General features: G+C 50.9%; 10 protein-coding genes across 10 annotated transcripts; 6 read left to right on the forward strand and 4 right to left on the reverse strand.

Annotated features, from left to right (window-relative positions):
• Positions 1-1134: 1134 nt before the first annotated feature.
• Positions 1135-2789, forward strand: PV08_02784 (uncharacterized protein; the record flags this gene model as incomplete). The annotated part of the gene is made up of 5 exons (XM_016377142.1): positions 1135-1306; positions 1356-1633; positions 1685-1844; positions 1939-2230; positions 2303-2789. 5 exons carry the CDS (start codon positions 1135-1137, stop codon positions 2787-2789), a joined length of 1389 nt encoding a protein of 462 aa, XP_016238712.1.
• A 1175-nt stretch (positions 2790-3964) lies between these two features.
• Positions 3965-5215, forward strand: PV08_02785 (uncharacterized protein; the record flags this gene model as incomplete). Its single annotated transcript, XM_016377143.1, has 1 exon — positions 3965-5215. One exon carries the CDS (start codon positions 3965-3967, stop codon positions 5213-5215), a length of 1251 nt encoding a protein of 416 aa, XP_016238713.1.
• Positions 5216-5845: 630 nt separating this feature from the next.
• PV08_02786 (uncharacterized protein) lies at positions 5846-7030 on the forward strand (the record flags this gene model as incomplete). The annotated part of the gene is made up of 1 exon (XM_016377144.1): positions 5846-7030. The coding sequence occupies one exon, from the start codon at positions 5846-5848 to the stop codon at positions 7028-7030; it is 1185 nt and encodes a 394-aa protein (XP_016238714.1).
• A 116-nt stretch (positions 7031-7146) lies between these two features.
• Positions 7147-7699, reverse strand: PV08_02787 (uncharacterized protein; the record flags this gene model as incomplete). Its single annotated transcript, XM_016377145.1, has 2 exons — positions 7147-7308; positions 7418-7699. The coding sequence occupies 2 exons, from the start codon at positions 7697-7699 to the stop codon at positions 7147-7149; spliced, it is 444 nt and encodes a 147-aa protein (XP_016238715.1).
• Positions 7700-9346: 1647 nt separating this feature from the next.
• Positions 9347-10420, reverse strand: PV08_02788 (uncharacterized protein; the record flags this gene model as incomplete). The annotated part of the gene is made up of 1 exon (XM_016377146.1): positions 9347-10420. The coding sequence occupies one exon, from the start codon at positions 10418-10420 to the stop codon at positions 9347-9349; it is 1074 nt and encodes a 357-aa protein (XP_016238716.1).
• A 1293-nt stretch (positions 10421-11713) lies between these two features.
• On the reverse strand, positions 11714-13850 carry PV08_02789 (uncharacterized protein; the record flags this gene model as incomplete). The annotated part of the gene is made up of 5 exons (XM_016377147.1): positions 11714-11871; positions 11980-12771; positions 12862-12983; positions 13050-13130; positions 13201-13850. The coding sequence occupies 5 exons, from the start codon at positions 13848-13850 to the stop codon at positions 11714-11716; spliced, it is 1803 nt and encodes a 600-aa protein (XP_016238717.1).
• Positions 13851-14819: 969 nt separating this feature from the next.
• On the forward strand, positions 14820-16205 carry PV08_02790 (uncharacterized protein; the record flags this gene model as incomplete). The annotated part of the gene is made up of 1 exon (XM_016377148.1): positions 14820-16205. One exon carries the CDS (start codon positions 14820-14822, stop codon positions 16203-16205), a length of 1386 nt encoding a protein of 461 aa, XP_016238718.1.
• A 564-nt stretch (positions 16206-16769) lies between these two features.
• Positions 16770-18398, forward strand: PV08_02791 (uncharacterized protein; the record flags this gene model as incomplete). The annotated part of the gene is made up of 2 exons (XM_016377149.1): positions 16770-17073; positions 17173-18398. The coding sequence occupies 2 exons, from the start codon at positions 16770-16772 to the stop codon at positions 18396-18398; spliced, it is 1530 nt and encodes a 509-aa protein (XP_016238719.1).
• Positions 18399-20601: 2203 nt separating this feature from the next.
• Positions 20602-21354, forward strand: PV08_02792 (uncharacterized protein; the record flags this gene model as incomplete). Its single annotated transcript, XM_016377150.1, has 3 exons — positions 20602-20627; positions 20684-20834; positions 20932-21354. 3 exons carry the CDS (start codon positions 20602-20604, stop codon positions 21352-21354), a joined length of 600 nt encoding a protein of 199 aa, XP_016238720.1.
• Positions 21355-22013: 659 nt separating this feature from the next.
• On the reverse strand, positions 22014-22802 carry PV08_02793 (uncharacterized protein; the record flags this gene model as incomplete). The annotated part of the gene is made up of 1 exon (XM_016377151.1): positions 22014-22802. The coding sequence occupies one exon, from the start codon at positions 22800-22802 to the stop codon at positions 22014-22016; it is 789 nt and encodes a 262-aa protein (XP_016238721.1).
• Positions 22803-22923: the final 121 nt, after the last annotated feature.

A 22923-nucleotide genomic window follows, 5' to 3' on the forward strand; every position in this document is an offset into this window, starting at 1 on the left:
GGGGGGCTACGGCAGCGGCCTTCATGGGGAATGTTCTCCTTCTGTACCCCAGCCCGAAGTTCGAGATCGTCATGAAAACTGTCCAGGCTGGAGCAAGGAAAAACGACAACATGAGCAGCGAGCCGCTAAATAACTTAGGACACTGGTATTGGGGGCCTTTGATCCCTCGGGCGCACACCAAGAAATTGGCTTGCTAACTTTTAGCCTCGATGCGCTTCTCTGCGCCCAAGGAACGCAGGGATTTCCACCGGCATTTCCTTTTGTTAAGGCGGCAGAAAGGACCGTCTCTCTAGTCGAACCTCTCGATGCTCTGGAGGCGTCGAACGCCACTATCTGCTCGTCCCTGAAGTGATCCCCTCGCCCAGGCCAGCAAAGAAATTCTTGCTCCCCCATTCCAATTCCCATGGACCACGGTCTTGTCGTTCATCACCAGGGGTTGATAAAATCACAAAGGAGAGCATCCGATAGGATCGATGATATCAAGCCACTCAGAGAGAGGTGATTGATGGCAATTTTGTTGACTTGGCTTTCGCACCAGGTCTGAGGTAAGGCGCCCCAAGAAAAAGCGCCACCAACATGGCTGGCGCGGCGAACAAGCGGAACCAAAACATCCCATGCCCCATGTGGACGGTCCCTTGCATACTCAACGCCTCCCGCACAAACAGCGACGAGATGTGAAACACCTAAGCTTTGTTCCGGCGTCTTTCTCCCAGGGGAGCTGGTCTTTTCACACAGCTCGATCAAAGTCAAAAGCACGGGATGGATTCAACAAACAAGGATCCTTTTGCAAACTGCTGCTCCGGCCCGTCATCCTCAGACTATCCCTAAGCCTTGAATCTCGACTTCCGTACAACACCAGTCTGCTTAAGCGAATCCACCATTCCTTCCCTAGTCCAGATACAATACATGGGAGTGGACGGCACTAGAAGCGAGAGTGTCTCCTGAAAGAACGCGTCGCACTAGAAGACATGCATTTTCCAATCATCCAGTCCTGGGACCGGGCCAGACGTCGGAGGCTCACTAGGCACTCCATTTCATAAGGCAGGTTTTGATCCTCATTCGAGCCCGCTCTTTTGTGTTCTTCTTACTCATATTGACCATGTCTCTGGGTCTCATGCTCTGCAAGCGGTCAGAATGTTGTCGCCTCTGTTCGTCTTTGTCGTCGCGGCGTTGACTGTTGGCTGCTTCGCCGCTGACCAGGACATCATCACCATCCTCAACCAACAATCAGGGATTTCGACTTTCACCAGTCTCCTGAAAGGCTTTCCAAGCCTGATTGAAACGTTAAATGGAGGAACATTCAGCGGTAAGATGCGCCACGAGATCGCCGGGAAGTATACTGACAGTCGAGGAAGTTCTGGCGCCGAATGACGAAGCAATAGCGACCTTCTCTAACGCAAATCCGGATCTGGTCGAGCAAGAAGATGTTCTCCTCGCACTATTGCAATATCATTGCGTCAAGGGTACTCATCCTTCGGCTGGGTTTGGATTGCAGCCTTTATTCGCGCCAACCCTGCTCACTAACGCAACGTATGCCAACGTGACCGGAGGACAAGTGGTGGATATCACGTCGCAAAATGGGAAGCCGACCGTTCTGTCGGGCATTAAGGCCAAGACAGAGCTGGTCGAGGCTGTGAGTCGTGGTTAGCAGAGGGCTGGAAACTCCGTTTGCTAATATGGCCAGGACATATTCTACATTGGTGGACTCATCCACATCGTCGACTCGGTCCTGACAATCCCGATCTCTCTTCCCGCGACGATCACAAAGGCCGGTTTGACTAATCTCATCGCCCTCTTGAACAAGGGAGGCTACTTGACCCCCAACTCGCCTGCTGCCTCTATTGGTGAGTGTCAGATATCGATGATCATGAAGAATCAAGATATTTTACTCTGCGATTTCGTCACGTACTATACTAACCTGGATTCGTTCCTCCATAGTCAATACTCTGTCTGACCTGACGGTGTGGGGACCGAATGACCCGCGATACGGCGCCTCCTACACCGGTTGGGACGGTCTCTCCGACACAGACAAACTCTCCATATTCGAATATAGCATTGTTGAGGGACAGGTCATCTATTCATCCGATTTCAAGAACAACTCGCAGTTCCAAACTTTGGATAAACTACCCCTGACGATGACGAACATAAGCGGAGGCTACTTTGTCGACACCTCTCAGATCACTACGACCGACTACCTCGTTTCGAACGGCGTTTTGCAGATTCTCGACAGGTATGTGACGTGGGATTTGTCCGAGATCGACGATAAAGGCTAATCAATGTTTTTTGTTGCTTTATTTCATAGCCCATTGAACCCCAACACTACTGGTCAGCGGCCCGCGTCTCTACCGTCCGTGTCCAGCGGCGGGTCCAAGGGCCTGAGTGCCGCTGCGGGCGCAGGTATCGGGATTGCCATCGGGGCTCTAGTTCTCGGAGGGGCCCTGGCCATCGCACTCTACCTGCGCACAAAGCGTCGTCGACAGGGCCAGATGATGGGCGGTCGCAGAAGACTCAACGGCGAATCTCAGGAACGCGTATATCGTGCCCAGTCGGGAGACCCGAGAGGGCCCCCGCCTACATATGAGCTGGACACGAAGTCGACGGCGGAGAGAGGACATGGCCCTGGCGGCGGCCGCGGCGGTGGCGGTGGTACGACGACGCACGTCTTCGAAGTTCACCATCCACCTAAGCCGCCTTCTCCGCTCGAGATTGACGGCACAGAAAGAAGCAGGATCAGTATAACCATCCAGGGAAGCCCTCCGAGGCATTTGGGTTTCCAAGCGCGGTATTGATGAAACGATTTTCATAATGGGACGGGGAGGTTGAAGGGTATAGGCATGCCTGGGTGGAAAAGTTCACTTTCTTTGTTTTTCTTTTTGAGGGTGAGGCTTTTGGAGAAGATGTCACCAACACTTTCAGCAGACGGCCAGTATGCGCGTGGATGTATGTACGGGTACGGATTATGTTCCCAGACAATGACCATTCTTATTAGACCCAAGTAATTAACATTTGGCGTCGGCGGGGGGAGGAAAAGGGACGGGACAGCTTGCTTGCTCTTCAGCAGACGATCTTATCTTCTGTCTAGACTAGGTGTGAGCGAGTACGTTCGATGACCACTTCTTTCGATTCCCGGTCCTTTGCAAGGAATGTTGTCGGGGCATTCCGTTTTTCCAATGCCTAATGGCCCAGGCCAAACAAATGGTCGCCTATACGTGTATATTTCATCCATTCTGCCTTACAGCAACAATAAGATCATCATTTCGTCGAGGTCTCCATCAGGTAAATGCACAGATTTGCTATCTACATTCATACAGGGTTTCTTTTCCGTGAGATCCTAGCAACGAGACTGGTCGCGGATTACCATCATGCACGGAATACGAATGTAGCTATGGATCTCAGCCTCGTCGCCAACACTGTATACAAGGCTGAGCTCCTTGCGCTACGGCCCTCAGCCGGCCGTGATCTGTGGACAGTCACCACTCAACAACTGCGACACTCTTGATCCGACATTTAGCTTCCAAGTTCTCAAGCGCGTGTAATAGCGGGTTTCTCCAAGTCATTCTCTGTTCCGAATCCAGAACCCACCCTCCAGAGGTCGTTTGGTGAAACAACAGTTGTAGAAGCCAAAAAAGATTCAAAGCATGCATGGGGTCAGCTTGCTCGTGTCACATATGCCGCGCGCATTTTCTCTTGTGAAATCCGTTCTTCTCTTCCTCAATCATCAATATTCACTGAGCTCCCTTGACTCATTACTATTCACTGAACTGACTCGAACCACCGGAAACACCCTCTGAGGAAACATCTTTGAGTAACCACCCCGTCACTACCCCATCACCAAACCACCAGGCATCATCTTCAGCTATAAAGAACGCGACTCTGAAGCTTTCGAGAGCCATCAGCATCATACTCCGTCAAGATGGACAACGAAACCTCACAGACAGAGACTCAATGCTTGACAAAAGACACAATGTCAACCAGTCGAAAGGAGTCCATTACTCTCGCTGACATGCCACCAGAGATCCTCTCACCTATCTGCGAGTTCCTCCTACCTGACCGATCGCTCGACAGACCCCGAAGGGTGGTACACCAAGACTACACAGTCATTGACGGATTGAAGTGGACTGAAAGTCTCCCCTACGGAGTTTATTGTCGCATGGACATGCCTCCCTCGAGTTGTGTCGGTCCTACCAACCTCGGTCCCGAGAGCATAGTTGTTCGTTCGGCACCACAACATGCTCCTGGCTTTGATGAAATTCTCATCAGCAGGCCTGTTCAGCAACCAGACATATTCAACGACTTGGCCAACTTTGCAAGAACATGCAAGTGGGTAGCGAATGCGGCCTGCGGCATTCGACGAACTCACCGGTATCTGCTCACAATCGCCCATAACGAGATTGCGTTCGAGGGAGTCCGCTGCGCCGAGCCAGACTGTGCATACATGCACAGGGAGACAAAGCGATGGGTCATGGTTGATGATTCTGATCGCAATGAGCGCCTCGTCTCCGAAATCCCAAAGGCCCAGCTTCCTCGTAATGTCGCCTTCAGACACCTGACCAGCATGTTCTCCAAGATCAAGCACCTTGCCATTATCATCGACCTCGATCTCTCGGGGATTTATCACTTATCATACCGGCGCCATAAATTCGACATTGATGCTGAGACTAAGAGACTCTCGAAGGCGCAGTTGTACTGTGATAGAATTGGCGACTGGTTAGGGGCCAACACAGCGAGGTTGTTGGACTGTCCATCCGTCGAAATCGTCGCTAAAGTCAGCTTGGCGAAAATAGTCAATGCAAGAGCTGCGTCAGGTCAAACAAGCTCTCACTCTCCAGAGCATTTGTTACCATCATATATTGGGGGGCTCTTTTTTTCCGAGCACAATAATACCAAGACGATGGCAGAGTTCCTCGCATTGCACGCCAGAAACACCCTCAAGAATCTAATTGTTTCTTTGGTACCCTTTCGGAAAGTTCTGAATATGAAAGTTGTGATCGATGGAAGCCACAAAAGCAACAATTGGAATGGGACGGGGACCGCCGTCTCCATGTCGGGTCGATCGATTTTGATCGAGTTCGGCGGGTTCGAGGTGTTTTGTGGGACGTTGCAGAGGGAGTTGTTGGGGGAGAATACGCTTAAAGCAGAGAATGTCGTCGACAACGAGGCAAAATTGTGTGAGATGGGCCTACCTGTCTTGATCGGACCACGACCGAACGAGTGATCATCGGGCAGAGAGCGATGAAACAAGGGTGTGATGAAGACAACCTGTTGTGTCCCTATTTGTGAACCAGGGCAAGCAATGACTTGACAATGCTTTCAGACATAAGGGAAGCAAGCTTGAAACTGCAATGAACCATGTCCTTCCATTCAGGGGAGAGTGCCAGCGACGGTAGTACGCTGCACCGTAGGCGTCTGCCGTTTCTACAAACAGCTACTCGGTGTTGATCACTGTGTAAGCTGAGATTTGCTCAGGATGGAATAGACATTATTGAAATGACAACAGAGTAGTTCAAGAAACCTCCCATAGTGTCGACTCCTCCGCTGATTCACTTGTTGTTACAAGAGAATGATCCCAATCCCCAGTGGTTGATCAGAGGTATGTGTTGTCTCTACACTCCACCCAAATGCAAGACGGAGATACGTTATTCCGTAACTAAAGACGCTCCGCGCTGCGTACTCGTTCTCGTTTCTCCTACAGAATGTCGACGCTGACCAATTCTCAAGATTACGAAATGATCACAACAGAGCCATGAATTGTATTCATACATAAACGTTCCGTCTATCTCTTTGCCCTCCCTATTCCAATAGAAAGACCGTCACTCGTTCGTTTTCTTCCTTGTTTTTAGCAAGCATGCATCTCCTTCATTCTCTATGGGCATTTCTTGCCCTGGCGTCGATGGCCTGCGCCGCTCACACCTCCAACTGGGCAGTCCTGGTCTCGACGTCTCGATTCTGGTTCAATTATCGTCATCTTGCGAATACTCTGTCCCTGTACCGTACCGTCAAACGCCTCGGTATTCCCGACTCTCAAATCCTCCTCCTCCTCCCGGATGACATGGCCTGCAACCCCCGAAACGCCTTCTCGGGTACCGTATACTCGAACGCCGATCGACGAATGGATCTATACGGCGAGAACGTCGAGGTGGACTATCGTGGGTACGAAGTTACGGTCGAGAACTTCATACGTCTGTTGACGGACCGGTGGGAAGAAGGCGTGCCGGCGAGCAAGAGACTACAGACGGACGAAGGGAGCAACATCCTCATCTACATGACGGGTCATGGCGGTAGCGAGTTCCTCAAGTTTCAGGACAGCGAGGAGATCTCGAGCTGGGATTTGGCAGATGCGTTCTCGCAAATGAGGGAGAAGAAGAGGTACAATGAGATGCTGTTCATGATCGACACGTGTCAGGCAAATACGTTGTACCGACAGTTTTATGCTCCCGGAGTCATCGCGACGGGTTCTTCTGAAGAGGATGAGAGTTCGTATTCTCATCACGCCGACAATGATGTTGGCGTTGCGGTCATTGATCGCTGGACATATTACGTTTTGGAATTCCTAGAGACACAAGTCACTGGCCCGACGTCCGACAAGACACTTGGTGACCTCTTTGACAGCTATGATGTTGGCAAAATTCATTCCAATCCAGGAGTCAGGTGGGATTTGTTTCCTGGAGGAGAACAAGCGGGGAGAAGCAGGAGAGTGGTTGATTTCTTCGGAAATGTTCAGAGTATCGAGGTTGAAGGAAATAGGACGAGTCTGGAGTCGCTCAAAGAGGACCTTGAAGGCTTGAAGCGTCTGGTCGAGGAATACGAGACATTTGCTACGGCACAAGAGAGCAACGGCACCGAAATGTCAGATGTTGTTCAACGAAGAAATCGAGAGGCGACCTCAAGCAAGAAAGTGCCCAAGACGCACCAACAGAGGATTGGAAAATTGAAGTTGTCGGAAAACGAGCAGTGGACACGACAACTCGGAGGCGCTACCGTTCTTTCAGGGCTCGCAGCACTGTGGTATTTCGCCCCAAAGCTTATGTGAAAGTGAAATTCTATGTTGGAATTTCCGATTCACACGGTTCCTACACTTGAGTACAGAATATAAAACCCTCGTCTACTGGTATAGGACAGGGTTGTTCTACTCAACAACCTCAGTCGCTAATATGGGACTGGCTTGTTCTTCTCCTTCCACTCCTTCTCAGCCTCAGAGAAAGCTGGAGGCGCATCCATTCCTTGGACACGCCATAGATCGCGCGGAGTTTCATAAATGTGCATCTCCCAATCCAGCTCCCCACGATCGATGATAGATTCTTTCAAAGTCTGTGAAAGAGAGCGTCAGTCAGTCCTCATTGATACGCAACTGGTGCCAATGTGTGTAGGCAGATGTCAAAACTGGAGGGAAAAGGCTGTGTGAGTGGACAAGACTTACATCGTTGATCTTGTCCATCCATCCTTTTCTTTGCTGTCGGCCTTGTTCGGTCTCTTGCGAGGCCATGGTCCTGGCGATTTGCTCGATGGCGATCCTGACAAAGTTGGACTTTTGCTCACCACCGACGAAAGTGGCTTTTTCGTCGACGTCTATGAAGATGACATTGACGTAGAATGCAGGTAGGCCAATGGAGACGTATAGGTCAGTGACCTTTTTGGCGAGGGTTTTGCGTTGGTCGAGTGTGAACGTCTGAGGGTGGGAAAAGATTCTCCAGAGAGGCATCTCGAGGGATGATATCTGGCTTGACGAAGGGTGAATGAGGGTGAAGGCCGAGATAGGAACACTTGTTCTTGAGAGTGTTCGTGCTAGATGCTTGGTGTCGTTCCGGGGTTGAGGATATGAATGTTCTCAGCGGGAGCCGAAGATTCGAGTTGAATTATTCCGAATGCCTCTCGAGACACCGAGTGAACGTGAGCAGGAGGACCTCCATGTTGTCTTTATGTATCATTACTATGAGCCTTTTTAGGTCGTGTTACTATTTTCTGATCTGACCGAACACTCCCAAAGGGAAGCAAACGCGTTTGGTTGGTCCACCAACAATTCCTAATGAAGATGGACTAGTTCTCTCATGTCTCGATTGCCTCCTCCGGACTCCCCAGGCGATCTTTCAACTACGTTGCTGCGCCCTGCCGTTGACCGTTTCCGTGCTGGTGGTAGTGTTGCTGCCTGCTACGCTGTAATTCTGGATTCTGGATTTTGGAATCCCAAGTGATTTCGCTACCGCTTTGGCCAATCGATCCGGACCAACCACCTGAGGAGGGTGAGCTAGATGCCTCCTCGTGAGACGGGTGAGACGGGCGAGACAGTGCGGACAGCGGTAAGAAAGTAAAAAACGCAGGGGACTGTGTCGTATCGCAGATCGCTAGTCAACGCTACCCTGACTACGGTGTACATACAATAGGTATGGTGATTGACGGGGGTGACTAAACAACCACCCGGTGACCGGGTCCGGCTAGCCATATCATTGCCACTTTTTATGTATGTAGGTATGTACCCTTTCGGGTTTTTGCGTCCCTCGACGCCTAGGGGGTCCATGGTCCTAGCGGGATGTACGTAATAGTAATAGGAGTAGTAGTAGTCGTAGCACATCTAATCAAGAAAAGCACTCCAAGTCTTAAAAAAGAAAGGCCAGAGGGCGATCTTCCGATGTGTTGACGGTTCGACATTGTCAAAGTTTGAATCAGATTACTCAACGTTGCTTGGGGTACGAAAGTAGGTATGTAGGTAGGTAGCATGCGCTGAACGAGAGAAGCATGGGCGACGGTGAGAATATTGGGTATGCTTCGACCGAGAGTTAGGAGAATGGAGATCTGGTACCGTACATTCCATAGATACCGTGAATGGCATATGGTGATTATTGCCCCTTCGGGTATAAGCAACTTGGAAGGGATCATCTACTCGTACGGTAGGTAGGGTACATATGTCTGTATGTCACCTTGATGACAGTATGTTGTTGCATTACGAAGAAACCTCGGCTCGGCCATAATCACTTTGGTGTGTGTTGGTGTTGGTGTTGGTAACGCTCACTCAGCAACATTCAAAACGTCGCACTCTAATAAAGATGACGGCTTGTGCTACGACACAACACGAGGCAACACGAGGTGACACGGGCTACCGTACAATAAATACCTTGCGAAAGAAGCGGATTTGCGTCAAAAGGCCGACACAAGGTACAACAGTATAATGTAGATCAGCCAGTAAACGTGGTCCTGGATCACCAACACTGTCATCACTACATACTCTCATCGGCGCCTTTACAGATACTTTTACAATGTATGATAGCAGTTGAACTACTACCACGAGATGTTTTAATTTTTTTTTTTTGGATCGTACCTCATAAAGGAACGAGTACTCGCGCTCCAGTTCTAACTAGCAGCCAGCACACTTTTCACAAGCACATTCAAACCCCCAGATCCGCCTGAGTTTCTCTTTGCGCGCGGCGGTCGTCATGTCCCTCTCATCTCCCCCGAGGTAACTTATACACAATTCCTCGCCGGCCTTGATGTGCCGGTTGGTAGAGAACGTCCACGTCCGTCCGGTCCTCTGCTTCTTCAGGTTCGGCGCGCAGCTGTGGTTCCAGTAGCTTGCTTCCGGCCAGACGCCGAACCCGAAACATTCGCTCCCTGCTGTGCCGGTGGCGTCGTCGGCGCTGCCGCCTTCGTCCAGCGACCGAAGACCAAACGAGTTGTGCGTGGTGCGAGACTGGATCGTCCGTAGCAGGGACCGGTCAACGTGGGGAAACACGACGTCTCCAGGAACGACGGCGAGCATGGCCAAGTACGCGTCGACGTGGAAGCCGAGATCTTCGGCGTTGATGTACGGTTGAGGATCCGCGGCGAGGTCGGCGGTGAGGTCGAGGATGCCGGTCTGACGCAGAGACTGCGTGACTGCATCTAGCAGAAACCATAGCGTGTCCGGATCCGGGTGGAGGGACTGTGCTTGCCGGAGCGCTTTGATCTGTGCTTTGGTCGGCATTGTACTCGACAGAGCGGCGCGGATGAGCGTGGCTTTCTCTTCTGCCGCTGCCCATGCGCCGTCGATCTGGTCGGCGGCAGGCTTGTTGAAGTCTTCGATCTCGGCGTTCCAGAGTTTCTGTCTGCGCTGCAGAAACTTCTGCACTTCTTCACGCGCCACGAGGGCTGGGGCAGGTGTGGTCGCTCTCCATACTTCCTGGCACGAGTCACTGCAGAACACGACGTTGCGGGCATTGTCGCGGACCTTCCACACGATCCCACGGTTGTACGCGAAGCATTGCGCGCACACTTCTTTGGCGTAGGGTTTGTAGATGGTGCTGGCGGCTATCAGGGACGTTTCGAGTAGGGTTGTCCCTGCAGGGATATCGGTCAGGGCAAAAACGCCACGGCCCGATGTCGCCGTACTTCGAACTTCAAAGTAGCCCGATGATGGACGGGCATTTTGCGTGATGCGTGGAGACTGGGACATAACATATCGTCCTGATGCTTGTCCGGCATTTGCATCAAAGTTTTGCAGAAGCCGAAGGAGGTTGACTTAATAATAGCAAGAGTTTCAAGAGTTTGAGCTGGTTTAGCTTGGCATGCAAAGCAAGGCGCCGACCTCTCGCAAACGGTGCCGCTTTTAATGACCACCACCTCACGACTCGTCCTCTTCTCACTTGCTTCTCACCCTTCTACTCACGCTCTCACATATCATTACAGTGAAGGTCTAATTCCTACCGCAGTTTCTTTTGTACTGGGATATTGGCACGGCGACAGGACCCCTGACCCCTGTCCCATCTACCCTCTCCTATAAAACTCCTGTCCCGTTGAACGACCGCTCCTGTGACTGTGGAAGCCCTGGCCGAAGAGGCCCCCATAAGTCATAGCTGCCAGGGCCTATCTTCTTCTGGGATTCCTCTCCCTGGCCTGTAGAACTTGCAGCTCCTCAGCAGAACGTTGTCCTATGGAATTGGTCCCTAAATATCCTAAAAAAGGGGTCAGCTTTCTCCGCCGCTTGCATCTACACGGTTGAACTCCGACGAGCTTACCAGTCAATCATAACATCAAGTCCTCCGTATGCACTCTTAGCTAGGTTTTATCTCGGGCATCTCCACGGTCCTTTCCTTCGCTGGAAAGCAGATAACCGTAACAGCCGTTGCAGAAAGGCTGATCCTGTTTATCCTCTTTGAAAGCTACTAGCTTTGATCTTTTCTCCTGTCCACACCGATTGCACGCAAAGGTGGAGGCCTTGACACATCGATGCAGCTGTAACGAGCCTCGTGGAGGAAAGGTCTTTTCAAACTCAAATTGCGGCGACATTTCGTCTTGAGTAGGTATTCTTGTATCTGATAGGGTGGAAGGTCTGCGGCACTCAAATATTGATGAGACAAGGACTGGATTACTGCACTGTCGAAGGGCGACACGGATCCGCACTGTCGACGCGGCGTAGACAGGACGAAGAAACGTTGAAAGACGAGGTTGGTCGCGCGACACCCCCAGGGCCAACCTCAGGGTTACACAAAGCTGACTCATGCCGCTGTTGAGATGCATCTGACCTCTCTACTCTTGCCTTGTTGCAACGATCTGCATGGCGCTGGGTACGATGCAGTTGATCTTCAACTTGATCTGTGGTATCCCGTGGTTGACTTCCCAAACATAGTAGACCATGCACATTGTTGGAAAAAGTAAACAAAAATATCTATCGTTCGCAGACTATAACTATTTACGAGCACGGAGGAGGTCGTGGTCGGTAATTCAACAGAAGGAGGAGGGGCTTCTCTTACGAGAATGTTGACACCTTGCTCCGGAGTAGCTGGATAATGTAGTCAATTGCAATCTCCCGAAAATCGTCCGTGACAATATGCGATGTAGGCTCAGCACTGAAGACGTACTGGCTCGGATTTTGCAAAGTGTATGGCGGCCATGAGGGCCCTTTTTCTGCGAAGAGAGAAGGGACAGGTCAGTTCATGGTTCGTAAATCATCCCTCGTATTTCTCCACAAGGCCTGCACGGTTCCACAGGATCGAGTAAGGGAACTTGACTTACGGCCCGTTAAATTGGGATCACCATTGTGTGCGAAGGAGATCCACATGCTGCTGACGAGATCGGCAAGGTCGAAGTAAGCCTTAGGTTTGCCGTGAAATGGATTAGGTCCGAGAAAAGGAGGAGCAATATCCGGAAATCCAGCACCCTCCAGGTTGTAAAAGGTAAAGGGTATGTCAACCCCGTGAGTCGCAGAGAAATAGTCAGAAACCCCGTTGGGAATAACATCAAATCGAAAGTTATAGACAGAGGTATTGCTGTGGCCCTTCCATTCTCGAAGAGAGAGACGTCGTGGCGCAACCTCTGCTAAGTCACCAACAATGGTCGAAAGGCGTTTCCAATGCTGCCCAGTGCTGTCATTGAAAGTACCCCCCGAAGACTGTAGAATGGAAGATGAAGGACCTTCGGGGTAGAGCTTAAGCAAATCGTCGACGATATTTGTTGAAAGACCATACTTGGATAAGCGGCGAGCAATATCTGCTACTGTATTGAGGCGCGACGAATCAGAAGCGAGGCTCGCAAAGAAGGTACCCTCATCAGAACAATCACCAATCATGAGGGGAACACCAACGAAGCTACCCTCGTGAAGTTGAGATATTGGGTCTCGAGATACGATATCACCGTCCGGGAGAGGTCCAAATTGCAGGCTTGGTTGGTCGATCAACCCAAGCGACGTAAAGTTCAACGCTTTGTTAATCATCTGGGCAGGTCTTGAGCGTAGGCATTGGATGCGATCTGACCAGGGGGAGCAGCCAACACTGTCTACCAAGTTTCTGTAAGCTTGTTCGGACGTCTCTGGCGATGGAGAGTTAGTATGATGCCGACTTCCAAGGCAAGGCCGTTCTGGAGTGGATCTTGTAGATGAGGGCTCGTAATAACACTTACCCATTTGTACATTTAGAGCACCGAAGCCAACTGGACTCCCTGAGACAGCAATAGCCCCGTTGAAGAGTCTATCGTCCCGTCCTTTGAACGCCAGGAGTTGCGAGCTAACTGATCCAGCTCCCCTATGAAGATGATGATAAGCGTCGGCTTGGACAGATGTTGGGACTTGAGTTATGCTCATGACTTACGCACTTTCGCCCCAAAGCGTCACTTTGGAGGGATCTCCTCCAAATGCACCAATGTTTTCTTGTATCCAGGAAAGTGCGAGTCTAGTCAACCGTGATACGTTTTAGATCAAGGTCTTGAGCGGATGTATAGAAGCCGAACAGTCTGACTTACCTTTGATCGCGGAGACCAAGGTTGGCAATGCCCTGGTCCACAATTTCCTGTGACCACAGAAATCCCCAGCCGGAAAGTCGATAGTTGACACTAACCGCAATCAAAGGTTTTCCCATTCGAGCTGACTTTTGAACCAAGAATGTTAGGTTGTATCTTTGATCACGGCTTGATCCAGCAAAATAGCCGCCACCGTGTATCCATACAAGGACCGGGAGTGGAAGATTTGAGCCATCGTAGTTGCCGCAAGGTCGAATCACGTTCAAAGTCAAACAGTCTTCATTGACATAATCATCAGAGGCGATAGCTGTATCTTCGCCGTATCCGATACAGGCATAACCATAATCTGTAGCGTTCCTGGCATCTGCCCAAGTAGTGTTCAAGGGTTGCGGCACCTGGAACCGTAAGTTACCCAACGGGGGCTGAGCATATGGAATCCCCAGAAAGTGGTCGGTGTGGTACTTGTCATTGCGCAGACCGAAGTAAGTGCCATTGGTGACTTTGGCAAACGGAGATACACTCCGAGCTGGGAAGACAAATCGATATGCTAAAAGAGCTGCAGCAGCAACAAGAGTTGAAGTGAGAGCAAGCCGCAGAGTCTTTCCGAAATCCTCCCTCAGTTTGGCCTCCGGTGAACTATCGTGCCGGAACATTGAGATAGAACCAGATTCGATGTTTGGCAAGTTGTTAGAACTCGAATGGGTGAAGGATGCTAGAAGACCATTCAATATATGGGGGAAGGCTCTGAGTGGAGCTCACGGGAAACGGCACCCTAAAGGGGCCAGCAAAGACTGGATGCATGTCACGAGAAGTGCATCAGGTATTGAGTTGGGATGCCACAGTCGACCCGGTCTAGACAAACCATGACTGTGAGTGTAGCCATGCAAGCGTGCCATATCTAGGACGACTTGTGCCGATTAGTTTTAGTCGTCTTTTATTCCGTAAGACAGAGTTTCTGGGGCTCGATTGCCACTGCTGGCCTATATCGAGTGTCTGACGGTACCTACGCTGGCGTGGATCGTGGTATGTTGGCCCAGTGAGTGTTACGGGATGGAGTCTGTCGAGGCTTCTTATCTTGAGCTTCCAAGAACGCTAAGCAGATTAGTGCGGGACTAGACGACTAGTGCGTTGAGCCAAGGAGATGTACAGAAAGGGCGACTTTTCCCGATTCGAACCTTTTCTGTGATTTCAGAGACTGGCACAAACTTGGGCACATTTCGACCTTCATTCTCGGGGTCGTTATCAGTACATCCACCTCACACAGTGTTCGCAAAGTCCCGCTACAGCCAACGGCAATGTAGGAGAGTTCTAATGCTTCTGCATGTTTGTCATGAAATCTCCCGGACAAGGTCATTCTCCTGACACTCTTTCCACCTGGGCGGAATAAGAGTCGATGGCATCGGATTCTGGTAAGAACCCTCAATATGTTACCACGCTCACTGACGTGCATCCATAGACTAATGAGTTTTTAACCGCATCCAGACTGCAACAATTGCCGACGCCGAAGGATTAAATGCGATCGCACTTTGCCCTCCTGTGGGAAATGCGGCACCAGAAGCCTCAAATGTCCTGGTTACAACCCTAAATGGCGATTTATCGCGGTCAGGGCACCTTCAAAAAAGATGCTGCACACTTCTCCGCTCGAACCTGGGCATTCGACACGTAGCCTGGTGTCTTCTACATTTCCGACCAGATACACTCAGCCCAACCCGCCGACAGAAAGAAGCTCTGATATCAGTCAACTCTCAGTTTGCGCACTCATAGGCCCAGCCCCACAATTGGGAGATTGGCGACTTCTACGAGAGCTGAACCCCTCTCATGTGATGTCTGAAGATCCATTTTCACTTCGACTTGTCCAATACTACGATCATGTTGTCGCTCCGCAAATGGTCTGGATAGACTCCTCTGAAAATCCATTCCGACATGTAGTCATCCCTCTAGCGATCCAGACGCCCGTACTTATGACATCGATACTTACGCTCGCCAGTGGAGACCTTCGAGTTAGGTCACATGGGATATATGCTTCTGAGTTCGCGGTTTCCAGCCGACTGGAATCTTATCAGGAGGAAACTCTGGTCCGACTAGCCCGCCATTTGAAAGATGCGACCGAAGCGCCAGCGACAACTCAGACGGTCGCAGACATTTCTCCAACGGCTGGCAACGTTCTAGCGACATTTCTCATGATCTACTTGAGCGTAAAGCTTGGAGATGTCTCCAATTACAGACTTCACACTCGTGCGGCTTGGTCACTGATCGAGAATTGGAGATTGTCGCTCCCTCTGCGTGTGCAACCTTCGATGCAAGGTCTTAGGGATTTTCTTCTCCACGAAGCGTACCTTTTCAAAGTTTGCGTGGCCCTTAGCACTTTTCAGCCTTTCGATGATCCCTATGAGGCCGCTTCCATGATTAATGAAGATCAACCGTTCATGCGGTACCTGAAGATCATTTTGGATCTTGTGGAGATTGAGCAGAGTAAGCGATCACGCTCGCACTCGCGCTCGCATCAAAGAAATTTCTGGCTCGACCTTTCTGTCGTGGCGCTTCGGAAGGAGTTTGATGCAGCCAGAGAACGTTCATTGAAGCACAAGTTTCGTGTTCCTGTTCCCCCACGAATTTTCGAACACCTTGTTGACCTTTTCCATTATTCTGGAATCTATTTTGGTTCTCAGGTATTGAGCCATGACCAGCAATCCGCGAGTTTTGCCACAAGCGCACATCGTTCGTTATTGAGCCTGCTTCGCCAGGTTCCCGATATAAAGCTCGTCGCTCAAAACCTGGGATGGCCTGTATTTTTTGCAGGCACAGGATGTCACGGGTCTCCTGATGACATCTCATTTGTCCGAATTCAATTGCAAGAAGTTATCCGACTGACCGGCTGGAGTGAACGGCGACGGCTATTACGTTTTCTCGAAGAGTTCTGGACATTAAGCGATGGCGGCACTCCTCCGAGCTGGATCGATCTTGCTCAAAGCTATGCCTTTCGGGGAGAACCAATCCTGATCTTTTGAATGGTCATTGAAACGAAGTCACAGTTGCTCAATACCTACCTAGAGAGCTATTGCAATCCTCGATTTCAAGCTGTCTTGTTCGACATCTTGTCAGACGGAATGGCTTGTCTTCTCGAAAGTTTCTATGTGCGGATATCCTTTATCGAAGTTCTGAGGTGTGGACTTTTTTGCCCCTTTGGTTGGACCTGCCCATGGGTGTGTTTGAGAGCAAGAGGCGCTAGGTAGGTGTTCCTCCTGTACAGCACGCACAACATGGTTGACGTACACTGGTATGTGTAGTGGGTTGCGCTGGCCATATTAGGCTTAGTTCTCAATCTCGCCCCAAATCAGGGTTAGTGAGCCCGCCCTTTAACTTTAACCCAAGCATCCTCCTATCTGAGGTTTAGGCTCTAGCATTCAACTTCATGGCTCTCAAGATAAAGCCCCACCAGTCTCCCGCAATGGATCCCAGCCTGCTTCTCCTATATATGCGCATCTTCTCGACTCTTTCTGCATCCCGAACCCGACGACTAAAGCTTTCCTTGTTACATTTCTCGCCGTGTTCTGGGAGACAACCAAGTCAAGATGGGCACAGCGGTCAAAAATGCTCTCGATAAGCCCAGGCCTGAAAGCCTGGTCGCCGAGGAGTCCCCCGCCACTTCCGAAGGCCATATGCGTCGAATGGACGTCACCTTCAGCCTCTGGAGTACCCTGGGGCTAGTCTACAGTGTGACAGCAACACCGATCGCTATTGGCGCATACCTGTCCTTCAGCCTTGTGCTGGGCGGCAGTCCATTCTATCTCTACGGTTACATATTCGCAGTCACTTTCAACATCGTCTTGTGTGTAGCACTGGCTGAAGTCTCATCACTCTATCCGCATCCAAGTGGTCAGTCTGTTTTCCAAATTTTCTTCAAACGCAGCATTTCCAATCTCCCTGTCGCTGGGGGTCTGAAGAGAATACCTCAAAAGCTAATTTGTCCTGTAGGCCACATATATTGGGTCGGAAAACTCAGCCCCGAGAAATGGAGTCTCTTCCTTAGTTATTGGACTGGCGCATTCACCTCGGCGGCCTGGTTTTTCTGGACGTCAGGAACCTATCTTCTCACGGCCCAGATTCTCAGCGCAGCTATCCAGGTTCTCTATCCAACAGTCACACCAGCCGCCTGGCATGTCGTGCTCATGGCATGGGCTCAGGCCCTGGTCTCTGTAGCTTGGAACATCCCGTTCTTTAAGACGTGGCCGTACGCACTGAAAACAATGATCTTCATCACCAACGCCGGGGCACTGTTCATCGCAATTAGTCTCCTTGTCCGCGCAAACCCCAAACAGTCTGCTCGTTCGGTCTTCGTTGATGTGGCCAACACGTCCGGATGGACGTCTAATGGAGTTGTGTTCTTCCTCGGCCTCTTACCCGGTGCGACATCCATCAACGGTTTCGACTCAGCCGCCCATATGGTTGAGGAGATGCCTGATCCTGTCCGCCAAGTCCCGCAAGTAATGGTCGGCAATGCACTGTTGTCTGGATTTCTCGGTCTACCTATGATCATCGTGTTATGCTTCTGCATTACCAATTTGGACAACCTGCTAGCTCCAGTTGGCGGAGTGACACTGATCCAGCTATTCAATGACTCTCTGGATAGCGAGCCGCTTTTCATTGTATGCAGTTTGTTCTGCATCCTCGCGACAGTCATTGCCGCCACGGCATGCACGACGACATGTAGTCGAGTGTGGTGGTCATTCGCTGAACATCAAGGCTTGCCATTTTCCTCGTGGTTCGCTGTGATTCACCGGACCAAGTTATGGACTGTCCCTGTCAACGCAACACTGACCACGATGGTGTTATCGTGTCTTATTATCCTGTTAAACTTGGGGCCTAGTTTTGTCTTGGGAGCCTTGTTCACAGCAGCAGACGTGTGTTTCTACATGAGCTACTTCATCACGCTCGGCTGCTTCTTGCACAGAAAGTGGTCACAGGGCGTCCCGGCACATTACTTCGATCTCAGATTCTTGAGTAATACGGTCGCCATCACGGGAGCCGTATGGGCTGTTTTTGTGAGCGTTTGGTTGGTGTTTCCTTACTATCGTCCGGTTACGTCAGGCAACATGAACTACGCTGTTGCGATCATTGGAACCGTGGTTGCGATTTTCACTGTTGATTGGCTGGTCAGGGCGAGGAAATCGTACTTGATACCTTCTCCTATTCTGCTGTAGGGGGGATGACTCCCTGCAGCAATCTCCAGCGAGTAGAAGAGCGAAGGGATCACAGACAAAGCGTATGGGTGTGATGGCGAACGAAATTTACTAGTAAAGGTATGAAATGGCCGTGTATACATATCGTTGTGGACCAGTGTGGCCCAGCTAACCCATACAAGTCCATCCTGAGCCAGGTCAGGATCATCAGCCTTGCGCGAGTCCCGACAGCCTCGCCGGTCATCCGCCCTCGGCTGGCCTTCCTACCTTGCCCCTGCTGTCTTCGCAGCTTTGTATGCGGCCTGCAGCCAGGCCTAATTCGTAACAAAATAGGAATCCGTATAACTCTATTGGACAGCACGCCAAACTGACATGAGAGACCGACCTCAAATCCTTCAGCGTGTGCAACATGCTCAGTCATTCACGATATATGGTCCGGAAGGGATTTCGGCGCAGGGACATTACTTCATGGACCCAAGCCATTGGCTAAACAAGCCAAAAGTCCAGAAACACCTGGATCAAAAGGATCGATCTCTCGAACCTACACCATTTATCTCGCTGTTTGACAATGAGGGTATGCTTCCTCCCACTTATCCTCTTGCACTTCCGTGAGCTTACGAGACCGCCATGAAGGTGATGCCAATCGAAGGACACGACTGTTTGTCCTCGATCGTAAGCAGAATGTCCGAATCATTACCATCGACACTACGCACTTGCGATTAATTGGTATTGGAATTCAATTTTTCAATGAACAGGTTCATCTTCCCGCCTGGATAGATGAGAATACAGGCACTATCTTTATGTCAGTGGAGGACATAGCACCCAAGTTACAGGTGGAGTTCAGCATTGTCCAGCGGTCTGAATGGCTCGCGTTGGATTGTATTCCCGCAGCCATGATAACTCGTATCCAAAATGTTGAATAGGGGATCTCATCCCCTTTTCGGGGTACCTTGCAGCAGGATCTAGGTGTTAAGCGGCCTAGGGGTGAAACACTTGAGACTGGTTGCCTAGGACGGCTCAAACTGGACAGCCGATGAGAAATGACAATTTCCATATAATGAATCTGAGATTACGCGGACCTTGAAAAGTTGGATACCTACCGATCTTCCCTTGCATCTTCTACACTCCCTCCGTCAACTCACAGGATGTGCCTCGGCTCTCTCATGGAGGCATTCGCTGTCGTCGTCTTCGAGGTTGAAACTAGTGACAAGACGTCCATCGGTCGAGGATCAACGTGAACGTCAGAAGTTCATTGAGGATTTTGAGTCTTCGACGGTGCTTATCGTACATATGAGCTATCAACTGAGTCTCTGAATAACAGACTTGAGATCTCCTACGCCAGCAGTCGCTCCCCTGCGTCGCGGTCGTCCAAGGAGTGTCCTTTCCGACTTCCTAAATACGAATACGACAAGGCTGAACGCGTCTAACTTGATCGGGGGCGTCGGAGTCTTGACGTCATCACGGGATGGTGATGGATTTTCTTTTCCCCGCGTCTCATTCTCAATCTCAATCTCAGCCTCGTCGAGCATCAACAACGCTGAACAGTTTCCAATAGATGATCAAACCGGACATCCCAAAGTACTCGAGAGAGATAAAGTTAACTACTTATCCAAGCAACCCGCGGCCACTTTCGGCCAGGAAACAAACAAGGCGGCTTCAATGGCGGAAAATGGATGCCTCGTCGTGTCATTGCATCATGACAATCATCATCATCATCATCATCATCATCGACAGTGACGCGGGTTCATCTTCTCTTCTTCTGGGCGACGTACACGGCCCAAATTACCCCAACTGCTCACTGCGTCGATTTGCGTGTCTCTCGTGTCAGAACCTTCAACCACGATGGCGCCTTGATTCCGATCATGGAAGAATGGGGTTGTTGTTCCCGTTCCCCCTCCTCACCAGCAGCCACGCGTGCCTGGTGGCTGCTCCTAGTATGCAACGGGAGGGGTCTATGAGGGTGTATGTCTGTTCCTGAATTCACCTGTACGAGTCCCTGTGCTCGTGGAGAAAAACGACGTCACTCATGACAGATGCCAATGACTGCCCAAGGTGAACTTCTGCTACATCTCATATATCACACACCTCGTGGGGTTTCCATCCGTCTTCTCAACTTTCTCTTTTGACTAGTCTCAAGTGCACAACGTACCTTTCTTCGTTAAATCCAATCTTCCTTGTCTTCAATCAACCTCAATCCAGATATCTCTCCCTCGAGACCCTCAGCATGGCTTCTGGACAACCTACTGATCCGTGGGGAGCTCTTCTTTCACGCTAGAACGAACAGTCTCAGCTAACCCATAACCCAGATACAAGGCCAAGAACAAAGATGAACCTGGCGTCGAGACCAAGATCGAGCAGCTGAACAACTTCATTCAGTCGCAGAAATATGGAATGATGACCACACGCATCGCCGAAAGCGGTCTTCTCGTCTCCAGGTGTATGGCTCTCGCAGCACAGGTACGTTGGCACAGGCGTTCTTCCTTTACGTAAGAAGGAAAAGCAGACACCGACCAGAACAAACACTAACACCTTCATTCTTTTTCTGTGGTGATAGGAATCCGGCGGCGTCGACCTCCTCTTCCACACAAACACCGAATCCGGCAAGACGCACGACCTCGAATCGGACTCGCACATCAACATCTCGTTCTGTTCCGCAAACGGCAGCTGGGCCAGCATCTCGGGCACGGCTGCCGTCATTACGGATCGCGCCGTCGTCAAGAAATACTACACGCCGGCGCTCAAGACGTGGCTGGGCGACCTGGGCGACGGCACGCACGACGGCAGCGAGAACGATCCCCGCATCGGCGTCATCAAAGTCAAGGCCGTCACCGCCACGTACGCCGTGTCCCAGGGCACATTCCTCGGTCGGGGCGTCGAGATGGTCAAGGGTGCCATTACAGGCGAAGCCGCGCAGGTCAATGCACTCCGTGAGATTGATGAGGAGGAAATCAAACAGTGGAGATTGTCACATCCTTGACCAAACGCAAGCATGCGCACAAATAACTAGACAGTCGTAACATTCTGCAAGGAACAGGCGATTCGGTATGGGAATATCGACACGAATACAACATATTTCCATCTTGGAACCTGGGCGTAGCCCTGAGCAGCACTGCTTCAATCTGAGACGCTCCTACGTGACTGAGCATAGTGGAGTTCGGCCTGAGCAACCGATCAATCGCACCCATATCTAGGCTATGGGGCCCAGTTCCCGGCACCCGAGTATAGTTGCTAGATGATCTCCTCAGCCTGGCTTATAATACCCATGAGTTAGCACACGATTCTAGTTGATGTCTTGATTACTAGTACGGAGTATAGAAGTTGGTCTCTCCATGCAAATTGGGCTAGCCAGGTTAAGCTTTGCCATCACCCTACTTTTCCCTCGCGTTCGCGTTGCTACAAGGACGTGCAGTCACAGTGCCTCATTGCTCGGGTATATCAGCCGCATTGATCCATGGGTCTGGACTATGGTACAGTCAGATCAGTCTCTTCCTTCCCCTCAGCCTCATATGCCCCTTTCAAACATTAGTCTCCTTGCAATTCCTGCATGGGGGGGTTTACATCCTCCGATGGATGCTCGAGAAGATGTTAATCTTCGGACCGTAAAAGGGGGTTTTATATGCGGAAAGGGAATACCCGTCACAGAGTCCAGTTCGTCGGAGCGAAATCCTCGAGCTTGAAGGTATCTTGCTCCATAGCACCAATGCCTTCGACGTCTGGACCCAGGCCTTGGCCAATCGTTGCTCGATCTAGAGTAAGCGGTTTGGACATCCGGGCATGGCCCGCCGTCCATGAGAGTGGATTCACAGATTTGGAGAGCTTGACGTAGTACCTCATGCGGATCGCGACACTGTCCGTCGCAGAAACGATGACGGCGCCCAAAAAGGGCTTAGGAATGCCCTCGTGAGTCACATCATTTTCACATAGCCTCCAAGTGACCATTGTCTGCTCGAGCTCGGACTCGACCCACGCACGCCGCATCTCAGCATACTGGACTGTGTGATCTACCCCTGCCTCGGCCCCGGCACTGACTCCCGTTACTGCCTGCGTCGCGATGCCTGTGTTGACACCCGTATGGATACTTTTCTGGATGTTCTTAGCCGCCTGCACACCCTGCCAGCGTTTAGGGGCGTAGGCTGCCACCGCCGGCTGTTGGGGCAGAGCTGGACCCTGAGCCAGACCAGAAGGCTTGACGAGGCGCAACTCAATTTCGGCGTACTTGAATCGAATGTTGTAGAACGGCAGGAATTCGACCTTGACAACAAGGAAACACGCATCGCTTTGCCGAAACTTGCCATATCGGGCACGGGATACACTCGTCACGATCTTGCAGTTCCGGATCTCCTCTGCGTCGAAAGGTATTGTATCGGCATCTGCCAGCTCTGTGTCAGGCTCGAGGTGGAGCTCAATCGGGGCTATGGAATCCATTGCGAGATATCTCGCGAGGAATTTAGTTCTGTCTCAACCACACACGCATCGTTATGTACCAGCGACAAGAAAGCTGAGAACAGACCATCTCAAAAGCTAGAAGTCGGCTGGAAGTACAGTA

The sequence above is a fragment of the Exophiala spinifera genome (genome assembly GCF_000836115.1).
Source record: "Exophiala spinifera strain CBS 89968 unplaced genomic scaffold supercont1.2, whole genome shotgun sequence".
In the NCBI taxonomy this organism is placed as follows: domain Eukaryota; kingdom Fungi; phylum Ascomycota; class Eurotiomycetes; order Chaetothyriales; family Herpotrichiellaceae; genus Exophiala; species Exophiala spinifera.